At 39.7% G+C, this 21,437-nt stretch overlaps 1 protein-coding gene across 4 annotated transcripts in view; it reads right to left on the bottom strand.

Annotated features, from left to right (window-relative positions):
- The window catches only part of adamts3 (ADAM metallopeptidase with thrombospondin type 1 motif, 3), a 131,583-nt gene that overhangs the window by 71,313 nt on the left and 38,833 nt on the right, over positions 1-21,437 (bottom strand). For all 4 annotated transcript variants that reach the window (XM_015056233.1, XM_015056236.1, XM_015056234.1 and 1 more), the window contains exon 4: positions 15,986-16,142. In XM_015056233.1, the coding sequence (XP_014911719.1) occupies positions 15,986-16,142 (157 nt within the window). The remainder of the gene's footprint in view (positions 1-15,985; positions 16,143-21,437) is intronic.

The raw sequence follows: 21,437 nt of genomic DNA, 5'->3' as shown, positions 1-21,437 counted from the left end.
AACCCTCTCTGGTTTAAACCCTCTCTGGTTTAAACCCTCTCTGGTTTAAATCCTTTCGGTGAGTTAATAATCTGGACGGAAATGTCTCACATGAAGACATCTTGGTGAAACTCTGCAGTAAACGATGCACAGATTACACAGAAATCCAGTGATGCTGTAAAACTCTTGGACATCTCCAGCCGTAAAAAGCACGTTTTTAAAAGTTGATTTTGATTGAGTGGAGCGGGAGCCTGGGTAAACAGGAAGAGACGGCTGCCACCTCAGTGCGGCGCGGCTCCCACAGGGTTCGGGTTGTGGAGCGCATTCCTGCGCTCTGCCGCTCTCGTCGTGACTCGGCCATTCTCGTCGTCCTGCTGCTGAGTAAACAGGCTTTTCTCAGGTCTTCTACTTCAAACGCACAGGTTCTCTGCAGCAGCGCTCCTGTTGCCTCGCCGCGCCCGGCAGACCCGGCTGCAGCGGCCAGCGTCGGCCACACGGGCTGCAGCGCGACCAGGGGGCTGAACGCTACCGCAGGCTAAAAATGGACCAGAGGCCGGCGCCTCAAGTGGAAATCTACTCTGACGGAGTTAATACACACTAGATTAACTCATTAATCCATAACTTTCATCCCTAGAGTTTATTGAACTTATTGATGATTGTTAAGCAATCAGATTGCTCAGCACCAATAATCCCCCACTTAGTCTGAAAATGCTAAGTTACATATATTATTATTAATATTATATTTATTTATTTTCTGTGTGCTCCAAGCAATGACTAGTGAAACCTTCTCTCCACTGTAAATCCTTCCAAAATAAACTTTATTATGAGCAATTACTGATCGATTCCCAGTAGTGATTCCAACGACTCAAAGTGGAAAAGCTCCAAAGAGAAACGAGGGTGAAACATCAGAGCAGTCAGAACGGCTTTCACTCAACAGTGGAGTTAGACCCCTGAGTCAGAGCCACTAAATCATCACAGCGCTGTCATGTTTCAGCGCCTTTCCAGTTCATCAGCGTTAGCCTCTCATTCCCTGACGGGCGGACCTGAACCCGGACGGCTGGAAACAGCTCCAGGTGTGATTCATGGACTGTGAAAAGGTCAGGATCGCCAAACGCAGGAGAAGACGTCTGATCAAAACATTCAACATGCATCGCAAATCCAACATGTCAAGAAATTATCCAGCCACAGTTCACTTTAAATCTAGTTTATGTCATTTAGGCAGGTAACGTTACACACTGGAAGTGGCAGCTGAACTGCTGCAACAGCTGCAAACCAGACTTTACAGAATGAATCTAAATCACTTCAGCTTCAGCTGTGAGCAAATATGATGTAATAGTTAGTCTGAGTCCAGATCAGTTCAATATTTACCCACAGAAACGACTGCAAATCCATTTATTTTCTTCAGTTTAGTGCTTCTACAAATGATGGAGATAAAAGGTCATGTTTAACTTAATAACTCATTAACACATTTTCCTAAAGAATGTGGCACCATGTAAACAAACAATTCATGGAAACAGTCTCACACTCTTGCTTCACATAATTTCCGTTATGATTTGTGACAATAAACTCACAAAGTATGTAACTTTGAACTCCCTGCATCTCCAATGAAAATTAATATTAGAGGAAAATATCTTCAGAACAAAACTGGCAAATCTATAGCATCAGGTTCAGAGAATAAAATATAAATAATTAACATTTGGTTTTGGTCCAGAGCAGTTGTTTTTCAAAATGGCGACCACATGATGCAACATTAACTGACAAAACTCAGAGAGTAATAATAGATATTTGTTCTGCTGCAGTTTGTTTAACCCAAGTCACTGGATTAAACAGATCTTTACATTATAACGAGGGCGTCCAAACATTTTGTCGCTTGGGCCAAAATCATGGGCCAAGAAAAAATTGAAAACCAAACTAAAATAAGCAAATAAATTAGTCAATTTTTAAAAGTTTTGTTTGGAAAGGATGTTATTTATTGCAAATCCAAAACTTATAAAAGATTTTTGCACATTTGTTGTATTAAAAGAAAGAAATCTGGTCTTCAAAGTTCTCAATTGAGCAACACTTTCTTCAGATCACTTCCTATGTTTTGCCAATTTTCATAAATTAAATAAAAGCTGATTTGGGTCCAGCAAAGTCGGTTTTTCAGTGAACGTCTCTGCATGAAGGAGGTTATACTTTTTATACAAACCTGGCTGTAAAAAGATGAAAACTTTGCGTTAACATTTTCCATTGTAAAAAGTAATTTAGGAAATAACATTACACATAAAAAGCCTCCATTGGGGGCCACTCAAAATCAGTTCAGCGGACACAAACTGCTGCCGGGGCCGCACTTTGGACACCCCTGCATTACAACGTCTCTGCAAACTAAAGCTTTGGCTTCCAAGTAGGAAAGACAAAGTTACTTTACGGTTAGTGAAAATTTTTTAAAATCATACACTGCATCTCTCAGAAAAATAAAAGTCCCCTTTTAAGAGCCACTTTGTGTTTTTATCCCCTTATGATACCAGCAACCCGATAAATGAGCAATTAACTCACCAGGCATGAAAGACGTAGCAGATATAAACCATAACAGAAGCTAATGTCTTGTTTCTACACCAAGATCCTCCAAGCCTGCAGGTGATTTAATGCTGGCAATTTGCTGCGTCAGATAAGGGAATTTAGCTTCCTATTGCACATAAAACCCAGAATAATTACCCTGGATTTTATGAGCAACGCTTTGTCCGTTTCTCTTTTCTCATTTGTCAATAGAGATGAAAATGGGTGCTGACAGGACCAACAACGCAGCCTAATTACGAGCAGCGCACCACAAGAGGACAAAAAGATGCTGGACGAAGCAGCCCGCCTCTGGAGACGCCATGCGGCGCTGCGGTTCGGCGCTGCTAAGCGCTGGACGCGTTATGAAGCTGCGTGTGTGTCTATGTGCTTTCTCTGTGGCCCACCTGCGCTTTTAAATCACTATAAACAGGCTCCTGTGAGGTTTTAGGGCATAAATTTGAAGCCAACACTCAACCTCCTACTGGGAATTATATTAAAGTTGAGCTAATGATTTCTAGCTCTTTGCTGCCTTAGCTAACAGAATCAGACTTTCACTGCAAAGGTAAAAGGCAGTTTGAATCTGAGCAGGAGGGTCACCTTTAATCTACTGCAAATCTTAGTTTAATTATCTCAAACTTTCATCTTTCCTCTGATTTTTAAAGTAAAACATATAAAAAGTATTTATATGGATTGTATTTGAAGAAATCCACAATTATAAAATGTCTGAGGGAATAAACATGCTTTGACACCAGTGTTGTCAAACATAGGCCATCCTTTGATATAGCAGATACTAAAAAAATAATTATTTACATACTCTTTGCATCAAAGTTCATGAAAATCAAACCTCATTTGCCCACATTTTTGCACTTCTTTCAGCGGTAGTTCTGAAAAACACTCCGTCACTGACCTCCTGCTAGCCACTCAGCTCTCCAACGCGGTAAAAGTTTTAAACTCTGCTAACATGACAAGTACAAGAACCAAAAACATGAGCCCTAAACAGGGCTAAATAACAGCACTGTTTGGAGATACGCTACCCATGAAGCAGGCACACAGGAAAAAACAGATGTTACATTTTACCACAAGCTAGCTGCGCTAACACTACAAGCTAACGCAACAAGCTAACACTACAAGCTAACGCAACAAGCTAATGCAACAGCATTCAATGTTTGAGAGCAAATTAAAAAGTTCAGCAAAACTCCTGTATCTGCAGCAATAAGTAGTAAATATTCTTGCCAAAAAGCTGAGTAAAATATAGACGGAAAGTGAGTACAAAAGAGAACTGGAGAACTGCAGCCAACATTTCAGAGTGAAAAGTGAAGGAAGTTTTCATTTTAAGATTCCTACCAGTGAGTGTGGAGGAAGTGAGATTAACACTTTACTAAAGTAAAAAGACTCAAAGGAAATATGTGAATATATGGACTGTAGTGAAAAACATTATTCCTCATCAGTTGGAATTTATAGCTGCAGATTCAAGCTTAGTTTATAATTATCTCTCATATTTATAGATGTCTGTCGAAAACCCTCAAATGTTTGCTGAAGCTGCATTTCCTTAATTCCTCGCACTCCAGCTGGCATGGCGACATGAGTGAGGAACTGAACGTGTAAATAGAGAAAATAGGATGAGGAGGGAGAAGTGGCACACTCTGATGCAACTGAGCAGTAAGAGCAACTCTACAACTTTCAACCAAGAAGTTCACCGACAGCATCAGGTGGGCGAAACAGAAAAGGCCTCAGAGTCAATTTAACCTCACAGGAGGCGAGTATAAAAAGCACAGAGCGGAGGCGAACTGGGTCAAAGCTTCGCTTGTGATCAGGGAATTCAAATATCAGGGCAAGAAGAAGCTGCAGACTGCAGATATGAACTGTATCAGATATTAAATGGTGAAAACACCCAGAAACCAGTAAGATTTCAAAGAATAAAAACTGGGAGGTTTTCTTCTGTGTCTTTATGATTCTCAGACAGAAAGCCGTCGTTTCTGATTAGTTTGGCATTTAATGAAAAGGGCATCGATAATGATGAGTGTTACTTTAAACAAGCATTTCCACATCCAAAGACAATCAGTGAAGAACATCAGGACATTTAAAAATTACAGTAAAATCAGAACAATTCATCTCAGTATATGGAAATTATCTCTCAAACACAAAGACTGAAAGCAGATCAATGGGTCAGTTCACTGACAGAACTGAAATGTTGAAAAAAAATACACATGATTCTCTTGATTAGTAGATAATATTTAAATTAATGCCACTTCAGGAGTAAAATGTCTATTCATATTCTATTCATAATGAGTGCTAAATTAATGCCTGATTAAATTGTGGTAAATAAGTAAAATACCGTTAATCCATGAGCAGAGAAATAGTTTGTAGATGCTACATCTTAAATTGTATTTATTAAGTTTATATTCAGGAATGGTTGAAATTAACCCTTGCTTTGCTGCTGGAGGAGTTGGAGTTTGATGGTCCAGTCCAGGAATTTTCTTTGGATCAGAAATGTGGATGTTTGTGCTTGATCAAACTTAAACTGATGTGCTTGAAGATGAATCTTATATAAAACATAAAAATAAAGCAGATGATCACTTTCTCCTTTACTTCATAATTCCCTTTAAGTAAAATCTCAAACCTCTTTTTCAAACTGGTTGAATTTTAAAAGTTTTTTTTTCTTTTGCTCTATCTGATGAAGACAATTATTTAAAACATGAAGCTTTGTCTCTTGTCAGTCGAAGTTAATTCAAACGTTAATCTAAAAATGATGCGAGAACTTTAAAATCACTGAAACATCAGAAAGCGCGCGTCGCCGTGACGACGATCTTGTCAGACTTCTGGCTCTTTAATTCAGAATAAAACTTTACAGATTCACTCTCAAAACAAAAAACATGAAATATTGTCAACCGCTGCACACAGCCTCCATTTTAATAAATAAATTATCTTTTTTTACTCGTCTTCGCCTGAGGACGAGTTTTCTGTGTCTAACCTGCAAAGTTAACGCTGTTGGTGAGGCTCTGCACTTCAACACCTCAGGAAAAAAATGAAGGTGAATTTAGCCATTGGTTTAGTGCATAAAGCAACAGGAAACCTTAATATTTGGGTTTTCTTTTTTTTCTTGCACCTGCATCATTCAGATAAAAACAACACGAGTAAATTCAAAAAGTACTTTTAACCAGAAGTGGGCAGAGAACCTAAAAGTTTACTAAAGTAAGAGAAGAAATGCGTCATAATAAAATTACTCAAGTAAAAGTAACAAGCACAGCGTAGTAAAAATACTCCTAATAGTATTTTTTTCCCCAATAAAAGTTACTGAAGTAAATGTAATTGAGTAAAAGTAACCAGCAGCTCTGCTTTTAATGAATGTAAATGATGACAGCTGGTTTTCAAAACGTGAAAAATTTCACAAATTATGCTAAAAAATATCACAGAAGTAACAGGTTTGGTCCCATAAACACATTCAGATCGAGATCAAACCTGAGACAAAACAAAGATGGCCGACGAGATAAATGAAGTGGAGACAGTTTGTTTATAATTTTTAACAGAAAAACAACTAAACAGACAGACAACTCTGACATCCACTGGACTGTCTTTCAGCTTCTGTCACGTTCAGCATTTTGTTTTAAGCTCCTTTAACGTCTTAAGTATTGCCAGAATAAAATGCTAACTAATAAGAAAATGTGCCAGATTATTAAATAAAAGGTGACTTTTAAAGGCACTCTTTAAGGCAGGCTGTTTACATTTGAATGGCTTCTCTTCCTGCTTATCTGTTGTTGAGCCAGGAGCCTGAGGCCGGTCAGAAGTGGCAGAAATGCAGCGGACAACGCCGGGCCTTGTTTGGGTCGCTCGCCTACAACATGCAGCGAAACTTAGGCTCCATTCATGCCGGGCTCCAAACCCGCTTTCTGGAAGAAAACTTTACTGTATTTCCTCTCAGGCAGTTCAATATATTTTCGTGACCTGCATCTGTGGGGGGGTTTTTCTGTCCAAGAACAAACAACCCAATGTCATCGCTGAACGCCGGCTGAGCAGCGAACTGCTTCCCCTTCCAAAAAACAGCTGATAAAGAACCGATATAAAAGCGCAAAGTGAATAATGGCTGCCAGAGACGGAGGGAGGTGGACGTTTATGAATGGAGTCTGTTTCTACCTACACACAAGATGTTTTCTGTCCTGTTTGTTTCTGCGTTAGCAGTTAGCAAACCTACGCAGATTCCATGATGCCAGACTCTTAAAATAGAAACTTAAAGGTTTCTATGAGGAGCCTCCTCATCGCTTCCTTGATTCCCACTTGGTCTCAGCAGTTTCCAATGCATTTAGTAAACAAACCGGATATGCAGACATAATATTACAGAATTATCAGGTTATCTGATGTTCTTATTAGCACATAAAGTTCTGTAAAGTTTAGCTTTTTAGCCACACTTAAAAGCAAACAGTTAAGGGAAACTAGCTGTCCATGTGTGGAATTGCCCCCATTGCTAATTCCTGCATTGACTATGACTAGCCACAATTTTTTTTGGTTGAATTTCACTCAGTAAATCCAGACCTGATTACTTCCAGACCGGACAAAAAGAAAAACAAGACCTTTTTATAGAGCTTTTCTGATAAAATGAAGAAAGCAGCAATATTTCAAAAAGCAACAAGGCACCTATCGAACTTCAAGAACAGATGAGAAAGTCACAAACATCCATCAGTCTGGAAAATGTAAGAGTCATTTCCAAAGCTCTCAGACTCCAGTCAATCACAGTGGAAATGGAAGAGTGGAGAACCTTCACAGAGAAGAAATTAGTCCAAAACCAGCTGGGTGATTCATCCAGGAGGTCACATAATGACCAGAGCAACATCTCAGCACTGCATGCCTCACTTTGTTAAGGTCAGAGGTCATGATTCAGAAACACCAAAGAGAAAACATCTGTTAACAGATGGCAGATGGATTTCTATTCTCTATGGTTGAGCATGGATGGAGAGCTCTCTTAAATTATTATTTGTGTTCATTTTGTGTTTAATTCTCCATCATGGCCAAACATAACGAATCATAATAATAATTCAGACTGTGCTGGTTCTGGATGGGAATACAATGTACTGAGGAAACGAACCTGCCTGCAGAGCGTTCAGCTGCTGCCGTTACGCAAGTCAAGGTCGAGTTCCTGCCAACGAGCAGGGCAGGAAAAAATACCCAAACAAACTCAGACCTGCACCCAAGATTTCAGGGTTTCTTCAGTGATTCAGTCTGAGCTCTTCACTGGGGAGACAGAAACACCTGGTTGTGTTTTCATGGACTCATTGTTTCCTACGGTGGCCCACAAGGCAAAGGATGAAAATGCAAAAAGAAATTCAGTGACAAAAACCACAACAGACGTTGTGTAAAAAGAATCAGCACAGCTTCAGTTATTACAGGGTTAGTGATGGACTCAGAGCTGAACCTTCAGAGTCACATAAAGTCAGTTATAAAGTTGGTCTTCTGTCACCTGAAGACCATTTCTGGGATTAAAGATCTAAAGTTTCAGTAAGATCTGGAGCAACTGATCCATGATTTGTCTCCGTTATGTGAAGCACTTTGAACTGCCTTGTTGGTGAAAAGTATTTCATGCTGAAACAAACGTTAGCTCAGCTCCCGTTGTGGTTTCTGCATTTTCATGACCCTTCTGGGCCACCGTAGTTTTTTTTGCTTGTGGGATGGATGCAAATGAGACAAACTCAATTTATAGTGTCTGAACTTTGGAAAGTGCATTAGTTTCCAGCTATTTCTATTCTGATACCCCAAAATAAAACCTAGTGCAACCAGTTACCTTCAGAAGTCAGAGTTAGTAAATACAACCATACGTGGTTAAAATAATAATAAAAAAATGTTTCTTTGTGTTTATCCGTCACATCAGATCTTAATGAAAAACATGGAAGTCTGTGGTTGTAAAATATGTTGAGAGGTTCATGTTGCATGACGACTGGTGATTTGATAAAAGTCCAAAACATTACAAAGTATTGTTGGTCTAGTTTCCAGTCCAAATATCTTGTTACACTTGAAATAAAACAAAACTAACTTATAAGTAACTTTTCAGCAAGATGCAGGAAAAATGTCTTGCTACAAGTAAAATAAATCAAAACTAAGTAATTAAGCTCTTGCTGAGCAGTGAAGAGTTAGTAAGATTTTGTGTTTTTGCAGCTTCTAACTCATATTTTCAGTGTTTAAAACATCTGCTTTGCCTCAGTCATCAATGTTTTCAGGCATAAAGTTTAAACAAAACCAGCAAAACCTCAAAATCCACCACAGAATCCTCCGCTGGCCTGTTTCTCTGGTTCCTAGCTCCTGCAGCTTTAACATTCTTACACAATGCAAAGATGCTGCAGCCACACAAAGAAAACCAAAAGTGTTGCAACATCACATTCTCCATCTTACAGACCGCGTCTGCAAAAGACAGAATGGATGTATGATCGCAACAAGGAGGAGGAATTTAAAACATCTGGTTTTCTGCTGCAGACTGGATGGAAAGAAAGAGAGTAAGAAAGAGAGAGAGAGAGAGAGAGAGAGAAAAAAGAAAGAAAGAAAGAAAGAAAGAAAGAAAGAAAGAAAGAAAGAAAGAAAGAAAGAAAGAAAGAAAGAAAGAAAGACAAACGATGCACCAGTCAGCTGCCAGAAGACTTTTGGAAAACAAATAAATGATTCAAAGGCATATTAGATGGGAAGTTAAGCAAGACTTTTTCTTTTTTTTAATGGGGATGTTGCACAACACTCAAGGTCTTTTCCATCCTCCTCCACATTCTTGGCTTTGTGTGGAGTGGCTAATTATCAGCAGGTTTAAGATGGAAAGAGCTCATCAGGCGCATGCGGGGCTCGTACTTCTGAAGACGTGATGCAACCTGGAAAATATCTGCTTAATCCGCCGGTTTATGATGCAAACAGAGAGCAGATTCAGGTGGAGGCGTGACTGAGGAGCCGAGAGGAGGACCGGTTCAGGCCGAGGAGCCGAGAGGAGGACCGGTTCAGACTCACACAGGAGAAGCTAACAATTCACTGAGGAACTCAAAGCTGGCGTCTCACACACGCACACACACACACACACACACACACACACACACACACACACACACACTCCTGACGGGGTCACATTGTTACAACTACCTGCTCACTATATCTAAGAGACGCCATCCTCACTAACAATCCAGCAAAACACCTGCTAACCTGGAATGTTGTGAAATTATAGAAATAATTTGCTGCTCCTGTCGACACACCGAGTCGAAGCGCGGCCCGGTTCAACGGGAACTGGACTGTGATGTGTTCCTTTATGAGCTCCTGGTCGAGCTGAATCGTGTCTGAAGTTCAGAGCGAAGCGGTTTCACAGTCCTGACGGTGAGTCCGTCAGCGCAGCCAGGTGTGGATTAAAAAAGCCATTAGCTGCTGCTGAGGATTCATTTGCATTTATCATCCGGCTCAGAACTCAAGCTGTTCATTAAGTGGAGCTCAGGACAGCAAAGACAATCAGTTTGAAATTTTACCTGTGGCCTTGCAGAGTTTGCAGCTTTCTGGAGAAAGTCTGCCGCACTCCTACTGGCCTCTTCATCCAACCGGTAAAAACTAAAACCGACTCCCAGAACGTTAGGTGTGCTTCTGGAAACATGAAAACCTGCTTATGCACAGCAGTGAAGCAGTGACGTTATGCAGCTCTGGTGTTTTATGATCAGGTTTCAGATATGTAACTTCTGACTCATCCATCATGCTCTGTCTGCTCATCTCCTCCACCATCCAACAAATGAGACAACGCTCTCCGCCTTCGTCTCTCAGACGCCGACTCCAGCCAGACTCCGGGGAAAAAAAGCCTGGTGTCTGAATCTGCTGGAAACAGCAGCTCTGACTCCATCATCCACCGACTTTACGACTTCGGTTCGGCCTGGAAGCCGTCCTGGAGCGTTCGTTTTCAGAGGACTCCAAAGGATTTACACAGGAACTGGTTCAATGCCTTCAAACTCTGAACACGCTCCAGAGTCGGAGAGGAAACGCTGAGCGGCTCCACAGAAACAGAACAAATGACACAAAGGTCTGGACACAGAACGGAGTTCATGGTGCAGATGTTCATATTGAGGCGGAAATCACTCATTTCCCTTCGATGAAAAGAAACGGGAGAATTTAGGCAGTGAATCACATTCCTGTAACATTTTACTCTTCACTTCCTTCCTGGATTCTTGATTAATTAAATACACCAACAAGAAAAAAGTTTTCTTCTGTCAGTAGCTAATTTAGGCACAATAAAGTTCCTAAAAATGAAATTTTTAGGGTTTTTCTGTTTGCCTGAAATATTTCCTACACCTTAAGACACAGGTGTCAAACTGAAGGCCTGGGGGCGAACGTGGCCCGCCTATAGACTCTGCAGGGTCACATAAAATAACCTTAAAAACATGTCTGTTTAAATATTAACATTATCTATCAAATCCAAGAAATATTTACCTGCATCTGGTGAAGAAAATATTTCAGTTTGTGACCACAAGGGGCAGCTACACAGTTCAAACATTTGCTGTACAACAAGGAATTTAAAAAAGCTTCTCCTCACAGAACAGATGCAGCAGAAACTTAAACTCTAAAAATAAAAACTATTAAATATCAGAGGCAGTACCTTCAGATATGAATCTGTTCAAAGAATCAAACCGTTGATCTCCGACAGCTTGCAAAGAAACAATGTTTGGGATGATTATCATCACCTCAGCAATGTAATCCTTCCTGCTTACATCTGCTTTCTTTGGCACCTCTGCTACAGAAATGTGTTTTATAGGAAAACAAAAAATGTTCCCAACTGTTTTTCCTTTCTGCAGAATCTCGTTTCTACACGCTTCAGAGGAGAAACTGCCAAAATAAAGGAGCGATCTGGGGAATTATTTGCTTAGATTCCTGTTGCATAAACAGGAGGTAAAGTTTCTCTGGTGTGACCTGCTAAAGGCGCGGTTCCCACAGCTGAGGTCACATCTCAGAATGAGAGGAACCAGCTTTCCATGCTGCGGCCTGAAGTTTTCAGACCGTTTTAACGCTCAGTTTTAACTTTCTGATGTCTGTTTAGCCAGAACAATGTCCTGAGGCTGTGAAATGAAGTCAAAAAACTGATATTTATTTTTAATTTAATGCTCCGTCCACACTAATAAATCACATCATCGACTTGATTTTCTTCAAATGGCACAAACTGACTGGATCTATAAGATGTGACCAGTGTCTAAATGGTGGCTGACAGCTGAGCTTGAATTTTATTTTAATGTCCAAGTCTTCAGACTAAAGCTTTTCGAAACAACTGAACAGAGACTTCTTCCATGTTTTACATCCATCTTTTACATGTAGCCAGGCTAAACCATGGAGACACACACACACACACACACACACACACCCACACACACACCCACACACACACACACACACACATTCATACCTAAGTGAACTTTAGGGTTTTTTCCTGATGACAGTCCAGTAAACTGGGGAACAAAATTGAACATTTGTTATATTTTTAGCTGCTGTGTTTCTCTTTGTCACTGCACTCAAATGATCCAAACCCTTTAAAAAACCTGTTCCCCTCCTCGCCTGAGGGGGCGCTGCACCAAGAGCCACAGAAGGAAATGACACAAAAACCACTGAGCACAACTTCCTTCTTCACCAAATGTAAACAAAAACAGAGTAGCATCAGATTTTAGCCGCTGCAGGATTTCTCTTTTGTTGTTGGTAAAATACAACAAGTCATTTCTTCCACTAGGCTTGCGTGTTTGTTTTAGTCGTATTTACCCAAAATGCCCTGTGCTGTAGTCTACTTCCTACTTCTGGAGCGGTTTCCGGTCTGCATTTAAGGTTTGTTCACGTTGTTGGTCTAATTAAGTATTCACATCTCACCAAACGATAAACTAGAGTTTGATTACAGTGAGCTAAACGGGCTGGTGTGAATGCAGAGTTCAGCTCTTGTAGCGCAGGAGGAAGAACAAGAGCTGGGATTCAAACCAGGAACCTTGCAGCTGCAAGGTAACGAAGCTAAACACAACGCTGCTCTCCAGCTCTGACTCAGATGGATGGAGAGACAAATCTGATCTATTTGATCCAAGTACAAACGATTAAAACATAGAAGACAGTTTTTCTGTTCGAAGAGAACAATTAATATTTTTGTGCAGATAAGTGCTTAAAATTTACCCATAAGTCATTGCGGGAGGTACATAAAAACAATACTCTTACCTCTGATTCTGAGATTTGACACCAAAAAAACAATCCTTCCTTTTTTGGTGTCTAATTTTGCTCATTTAGAAATAAAAACATGTAAATAATGTATTAATAATCCCTGATTAACTGTTCTGGTTAAAGATGATTAAGCTTAACTGGTGTGTTAGAAGTCATTCAACAGGAAAAACAATTAATTTGTAGTTTATATTTGATTCTGACAGATTCGTGACATTGATTGAAACAAAATAGAGTAAATCCAACCGGCTTGATCAAAACTCAGCCAAAGCAGCAGAGAAGTCTTCGGTGTTGAGGTGAAACACTAACCAGGCGCAGAGATTAAATCAGATCAAAAGGCTAACATTGAGTTTTTTAAGTTCTCTGTTCTTTTGGCTTTGATCAGAAGAGGAACTGAACTTCGACGTGCAGCTCAGATCCCGCTGCAGGTTTCTGACTTCAAACCAATAACTGCTACCAGTTAAGAGTAAAAACAGTCGATGGGGAACACAAACAAAAACATCCCAACTTTCCTGGAGAACCGGAGAAGTTTTGGTTCGAGAACTACCAAACAGAAACTGGTCAGAAGTTTTCATACAGCCAGAGGAAAGATGAACAGTTAGTTTGATTGAACTGCATCAATTGTACCAAGAAGAATGGCTAACTGTCCAGATTACATGCTAGTAAAGCAAGTGGCTGAATTTCCTTGATTTATGACAGAGAAACGTCCGTGAAGCAAATGTCCCTTCTGTCCCTGCATATGGAGATTGTACTGCGGAGAAGAGAATGAATGAGTGACGGTAATCCTCTCATCTAAAAATGTTCAACCAAACACACCAAACTGGTGCCTTTTGGTTAATGGAAGAAAAACCCACAATGGTCACAAAATAACTGGGATCTGATGAAATGAAATGGATGGTGAAGTCACTGTAAACAAAATTGCCCTTCAAAGATATTATCAGAATGGAAATGATCAAACTTATCTCAATTGATTAATTGTTTATAGCCACAAGAATAATTGTTCTGAAGAAATTAGCAAGGTACTATACCTTTTGAATCTGAACATATTTTAACAAAGTCCCAACGAACTAAGTCCAACTAATCAAATGAAAAAATATCTAATTTCAGGAACATGACTCCAGTTCTGGGTCTATCAGGAGATGCTTCCTCTTAAATTCATCACATCTGGGCTTCAACAGAAACAATGACGTACCATGAACACAATTAAACTTAATTAATTTTTTGCTGAGCCAGTGTTTTCAAGGTAAAATGAAGAAACTTTAGCTGCTTTTCTGTTCTGCTTGTGGTGAACTGGAAGCCTCTCTGCTGCCGAGTGGCCCAGCAGCTCACAGCCTGACCCTGATGCCTCACAACAGGAAGTGAAGATGCCAAAACAAACACAGCATCCTGACCGCACACAAGGCTCAGCATCCAGAACGATGGTAGGAAACACAATCTGCTAGCTTCCTGATATGCTCTATAGCTTAAAAAAGAACAATTTACTCAGAATAAACGCAAAGCCACACTAAAAATTAAACTATCTGTATCAGCGAATATGAGAAAACAGGTTAGTGTGAACACCCGCTGCGTTTCCACTTATCACACAATTGCACAAATTGCAATTACGAAAACAAATTAGTTTCTCAGTTTTCAAAACCTGTCATGTTTTTCTATAAAACGTTTTGTGCTAGTATCAGGTGGTTTTTCTGCTGTATCACAATTAGCTTATGTTGAAAATCTTTTCTGCAGATAAACAACCGGCGCTGCATGTTTTTAATGACTTATCACTTGAACAAACTTATTTGTTTCTTATGTAATGGGAATACAGCAGTTCCAAAACTGTGTTTTAATAGAAGCTCAGCTGCTGTTGCTAAGCAAAGGAGACTCAAAGTGCAGCATCTCTACTGCCAACTGCTAAAAATGTCTTTACCTAAACTCACTGAACATAAAGGTATGTGTTCATTATATTCGTTTCCATTCATCCACCTTTGGGTTGTGGTGGATAAAGAATGTTTTCCTGAGGTCAGTTTGTCCGTTTAGCTTCAGGATCACAGCAGCAGATGATAAGGAAAAGGATGAATTACAGATCTGGTGTCTTTGCCAACAGGAGAGCCATAAAATCAATTCAACAATCCTCCGGCAGAAACTGAGCCGGCGAAAGGTAAGAAATCCAATCAACACTAAAACATCCCAGGAGGGAGCGGGGAAAGAATCCCACAGCCGTGGCGGCGGCGGCGCCTAACGGCGATAATCTCCCACAGCATCAATCACACACACCACGTTAACCCTTTAATCTATTGTTCCTCCATTTTCACTTAGAAGGAAGCGTACGCTGTTTGGGTTTTGAACATGTTTTCCTTTGTGTGCCTCCATTCTGTTCCCAGAGGTTAAGAAAAGTGATCAGCTCAGACAGTGATCTCCTTCCTGCTGCGATAAATAATGGGGCTGAGCTCCTGTGTGCTGCAACAGCATGTCAGCTTCAGATTGTTAAAAAGAAGCTAAAAACAGGCTAACATGAAACACACAGCAAGTGGCCAATGAAGCAGAGCACTATTGGCAGTATTAGTCTGTAAATGAAAGATTTACTGAATTATTTACTTTGTGCACAACTTCCCTAAATACGGATTTCTGTTGTTTCACGTCAGAAAACCAAATGTTGATTAGCATGTGGCTAATTAAAAGGCTAGTTTGAACAGACTCGTATGGAAGTTAGTTTTCTCAAAAGCAGAAATCGTGTATCAGTTTTTTAACGCCAACAGAATCATTCTGAGTCTTAAAAAGAAACGGAAACTGAGGACTTCATGTTAGGTGTGTGTCTTTTCAAATAAAGTCCAATAAAATAAAAAAAAGAAGAACATTTGTTGATTGTTGAATTATTGCAAGTTTCCATAAAGCATTGGACATTGACTGTAACAGATCGTTTTTCAATACTGACTGACATAAAATATGGATGTTTGAGGTTGCAGTGTGTGCTGTGAATCCACTCCTATTGAGGGAATCTGTTTCTTGTTTTTGATATTTTGTTTTAGCTCCATCCATATCTTGTATGATTGCAAAAAGCTTTAAAATTAACAAGAAGTTACTCTGTTTTCTTCAGCTTTGGTAAATAGCAGAAAATCGCTGCTGCTTACAGTCAGAACACAGATAATTAGCAATCATTCAACTCGACTACCCAGTTTTTTATACAAGAAAACACATTTCATGAGAAATTTGTTGGCAGTTATTGCTCCCACTTTAAGAAAACAGATAAAGTCTGTGTAATCCAGAAGCTCCAGTTGACGTCGGTCTATCCTACCAGCCGGGTTCCTGCCAGTCGGCCTCCTACCTTGCAGCTGGTAGTCCAGTGAGTTGTCAGAGGGGGCCTGCAGCAGCGCCGACCGCCGGTACACCACATGGACCCGGCCCTGGTCCTCCAGCTCCTGAGTGCCTTTCTCCAGCGGCTCGATAAAATACTCATCCGAGTCGGTTCGGATCATCCCAGCCTGGAACAGAACGGGTCGCTTTGAGTGAGCAGAACCAAAAAAACGCAGATCAAAGAGGGGGGGGGGGGAATCAGGGCTTCAACGTATTTCTATTATTTACTGTAATCAGACATTAATGTCCGGATATTTTAGGTTTTTCTCCATTATTATGTAAATAAAAGCACAAGAAATAAATTCACTATCAGTTTTTTATATTAATTATGAATCTACTCTAGGGATGACACAATTAATAAGATTAATCATAATTAATCATGATTAATCGATTACTGAGATAATTGTCAGCTAATTTTTGTAATTAAGTAATCGTTAACTGGAGTACAACCTCAAAAAAGAGGCAATTTGGTGAAAACCCCCCCAACATATTCAGAGCAGTAATTAAGCCAAAACTATTAAAAAATACATTTATGTTTCAGATAAACCCACCTTAGTCTGTGAATACGTTTATGGATAGTTTTAGCTTCACCTGGTTCAAATTTACAACAGGAATCCTGTGTTAATGCATCTTAGGCAATAAAATTTTTATTTTATTACATAATTTTTTTATTTATTTGCATATTTCAATGTAGTTATGTTATTAAGAAAAGATTGTAAAATCTGCACCATTTTTTTTTTTGATTAATCGCTAAATTAACTGATTAGTTGCAGCAACAAAATCTACACACAACAAAATGTCTAGCAAAACGCCGCCCGAGTCGAATATGAATAAAAGATAGGAGAGTGAAAAAGCAGATGTGCTGATGCAATATTCAACGGTTGATCCACAGAAGAATCCGTTTCCAGTTGGAAACGTCTCCGCGACACCGTCAGACGTTGTTTTTATTGGTTTTTCAGCAGCTTTCCATCTGTCTGTAATTATCGCCTTGTTACCCAACAAACGCTGGTGGAGATCAGAAACCTGAGCGTCATTAGAGGCACAGTGGAGCAGACATGCTCAGGGATGGCAACCTGCAGCCTGCAGATTTCCTGCAATAAGAAACCAGCCATGTTTCTTATTTAGAGCGGAAATATGAGGGGCCCGCATTTAAGTGAAATAATGTACAAACTGGATGTGGGACTCATTAACTCTAAGTGATGTGGTGGAACCAGTGTCATGTCTGCAGGCGATCCTGAAACATCAGGCGTTTGTTAAAACAGGCCTTGGTGACCGCTAACAGCAAAATGTTAATGACAACACAGCGCCGTGCGCAGGCAGGGAAGGCAAAGATGTGGAAAGAATCTCTAAGTCATTAATGTTTTATTGTAATAATGTAATTCATTTTAATAATCCAACCTTAAATTTGAGACTCTAGTCCTTAATGTGGTCATCCTGGGTTTGATTCCACATGCCTCCTTCACTCGGCTCCTTCAAACTAGCCAGCAGCAATTAGCAAAGACCCAGTGGAACTACAACACTCTGACGAGCGGCTGTAAGTGGCATCGATAGATGGCGTAGAGAAGTGCTGCTGTGATGGTGAAAGCCTTCTTACACATTTATATCAACACTTACAGTAACTGTTGAACCACATATTTATTTCGGACGGTCAAACCTTTGGCCCCATAATGCCTGTTTGGTGACTTCTTTCTCCATTCTTGTGTCCAAACCCATCTGGAGTTTTGCACGTCACTAACAGAATGAAGTGACTTTGACCTCCCTCGGTCCCTGATCTGCAGCGCCTCCTCTTCTCCTCCCTCTACAGGAGCTGCCGACTGAGCCAGTTTACGTTCACTTTAACACAGACGCTCCCAGGTCACATTAATAAAACAACTAAATGTGTGTGTGTGCCAGTCCTGCAGGACCATGCATCTTCTGACAAAAAGCAAATGTTTTAATACTTGGTGATGTTTCACTTATCACGTATGAAAGTGGATCATTTTAGCCGTCCGTCTGTCACTTGGCTTCATTCCTTATGAGGGAAACTCCTTAGAGCTCAAATTAAAGGAATTTGGTCTCATCTCCATGTGATTAATCATACTTGGAGCTTTCTGCCAAATCCTGAAGTCGATGCGTTTCCTTCAACTGCCAGCAGAAACTCCCACATGTTGGCATTTGTTGTCATTACAGCTAGTTCTGCACAAAATGCATACATTAATGAGCAGAATGAATGTTTTCAGAAAACTTTGCCTTTTATATCTGCAAAAATGCCTTGTTTGTAAGCATAAACAAAAAAAACAAGCTAATTCTGATTTTTAAAAAAGAACTTTGAACTGATCTCACATCAAACTCCAGTCCTTCAGCGTCCTGCTACATTTCCATTACAAATGTTTGCAAAACTTCATTGATATTCCACTAATCTTGAAAAAACTAATTCGCAATTTTGGCGTTTCCATTTTAAAAAACAAAAAGGGGATTGAAATCACATGTAAATAAGTTTGCTCATTAAAAAACATGCCACGCCATCACCCTCGAACCACTTCCTTTTGTCTTCTTTGCAGTTTTTGTCAGTAGTAACATCCTCCTGTTGATTATGTGACTCATATGATGTGAAAAAGTGTTTCTATTGCAGTTTTGCAAAATACAGCCGAAAAACAACCTCATCACATCTCAAGGTGTCTGGCATCAACTAAATCACTCTTCGGTTGCTTAGCAACTCACTCTTTAAAGCAATAATTATAAATATTCACAATTTTTGATATCGAAATGCTGGTTTTGGCTGGTTTTTCAGCCCCAACTCATAGCATTTTCTAAGAAAATGTAAATAGAAACATACGTTTAAAAAGAAAAAAATATTTAAATGAGTTTGGGTTTGACTGTAATCATGATAAAGTTTTCTTTTGTAGTTCTGTAGTTGACAGAACAGGCATTCTTCTCACCCTCCTACCTGCCAGGTCAAAGTTCAACTGATCTTTGACCTGACAAAGATCAGTTGAATAAACAGCGTTAAAAACAGCACTTTTAGTCAGTCAGTAAAATATTTTAATCCTGACCAACTTTTATCCAACTGCATTCCACATTTATTTTAAAGTGTGCCATATTCAGAGCTGAAAGTCAGAAGTCAACAAGTAGATAGCTAGTTTGAGTTTATAGTTTTCACTGGGAGCCCAAAAAGTTGCTATAAAACTAATTTAAAACCAATGAGGGCTTCAAAGCTAATTCAGCCACATAAAGTCATGCAGCCCTTCATCTTGTTGACTCTGTACAATATGCAAATGTAGGAATCTGTTCATGCTCCAAAAACATGAATATTTAAATCCAGAGAACTGATTTAATACGTGTTATTGAATTCTGCAGCGTCCCTGCAGAGGAACTGTCATGTCAGAGAAAAGGCAAGGACAGACGTATAACGCAGAAGTCCTGCTGTGCATTGTAAGAAACACAACAACAACGTTGCTTTCAACATATTGCTAGGTAATGACAATGTAAACCGATTATTATTGTTGAATGAGTTTACTCTGCTTGCAGTCTTATGGAAATGTGTGTTCAGAAGGCGTTTCCGTCTCAGCATTATGTCTGCATTTCTCTCCTGCCTGCAGACTCGTGTCGTCTCCAGGATTTCTGTGTCAGCAGCACAATCACACTGAAACGCAGCTAAAATCACAATGAACTCATTTAAATTCTTTACAACCACCAGCAACGAGACGCGAGGAAACCAAATGATCCTCTGTAAATCACTCCACCACCTTCAATTCACCCGTTTACTTCCACTCATCTGCCTCCTCATTAAATATTAACAATTTATTCTGAAAGACTCAAACAGGACGGCCTTGGATGTCACCAAAACGCTTCAAAGATCCTTCAAACTAAAGTCCACTGAGATTCTCCGACACGTTGGGCTTCAGTCAAACATGAACTGTAACTCATTTTACACTCCGATTCATGAAAAACACCAACCTTTACCCAGACAGGCCTACTAACAAACTCCTACTGCGGTGGATCTGAAAGATTCAGTGCAGCCGTGTCCTCTGAAAGCTGCAGTATTTAACTTTAAAAAATATATATTCTTGTACATATTTGTTGAAACAGTCACCATGTCGTGACAGTTTATACGAGACAGATAATCTATGAAAAAAACTGAGCTTCTTTGACTTCTCCCAGTGCTCCCAGTACGAAATACAACAACCAATCAGAGCCAGGAGGCGGGTCTTAGTGCTGTCAATCATGCCCCTTGCTCTGTGCTACACTGCAACTAGCATATCCTGTCATAAATGGTGGACACAGAGTTGAGTGAGTTGTTTCCCCATCATTAGCATATTTAGCAGCGTGTTCACAAGGTTGATTGTCATCAATAAGACCCGCCTCCTAGCTCTGATTGGTTGTTTTTGGCGCTTTTCTTCAGACAGTAATAGCAGTTCAGGGAAAAGATGGAGCAGATTGGTCTTTTCACAGATCATCTGTCTCACATTAACAAATACATTTTTACATATACGCTCGCTGTGCGTTGAAGCAACAACCTTCTGCTCAAACCAAACCTACAACAAACTCAACCCTGCTTAGAAATGAAGCTGCAGCATGTTTAGAGCTTCCCTGACATCGGATAAAAAGCCAATATTCCCAACGATTAGCAGTCAAACGGCTCTGGAATGAATTTCAGCTTAGCGTAAATCCTTATCTTCTACATGTCTGAGCTGAAATAAGAAGCTCTGCGTGTTTGAAAAGATGAAACATTCCTCCTTTCCTTCACACCTTAAACACAAACAGGAGAACATTTTCAAAGCAGAATCCTGAACTGCTAAATAAATAATTCGCTTCAGTGTTGGAGAAACAGAGGAGAAAGAAAAAGAAAGTACATATCGTTTTTTCATCATTTCATTTATGTTTTATAAATCCTCAACTTCACAACAGAGTTAAGTATTTGAATTAAAGTACATTTAGAAGAGCAGCTGCTGACTGATGCACAGCAAGAAAATGAAACCTGCAGCTAAACTTCATAATTTAAAAACATTAACTCTCATAACGAGGATTCTGAAAGCATCACTGACATTTTCCACCTTTCATCTTGGATTTTAACAAAAAAACTTCCACTGATTTTTTTGTTGGGATTTTAGCAATAATTGTGAAGTGACATTAATATGTGGTTGTAATAAATATAAATCTTATTTGGTAAACAGCCTACAAAAGAATCTTACAATGTATTTTTGGTCGATAATAATCATTATTAGTTAACCGACCTAGAACAAGAGGAGTTTGGTCTGATTTAACTCTTTATTTGGTGTATGTAAATTTCTGCCTTAAACTGCATTTAGTTTTTATTTTAGCACTTTTAGTTTTCCATATCCGTCCCTACTATTTGGTAATTGGTGAATACTGGTGTAAACTAGAAAATTCCTGCAGAAATTTTAAGGGGCATGCCAAAGTGTGCCCGTCGGTTTTTAATCAAG

This window comes from Poecilia latipinna, unplaced genomic scaffold (assembly GCF_001443285.1).
Source record: "Poecilia latipinna isolate Pla-1442-1.1 unplaced genomic scaffold, P_latipinna-1.0 Scaffold1367, whole genome shotgun sequence".
NCBI lineage: Eukaryota > Metazoa > Chordata > Actinopteri > Cyprinodontiformes > Poeciliidae > Poecilia > Poecilia latipinna.
This window is presented reverse-complemented; position numbering and strand designations above follow the sequence as displayed.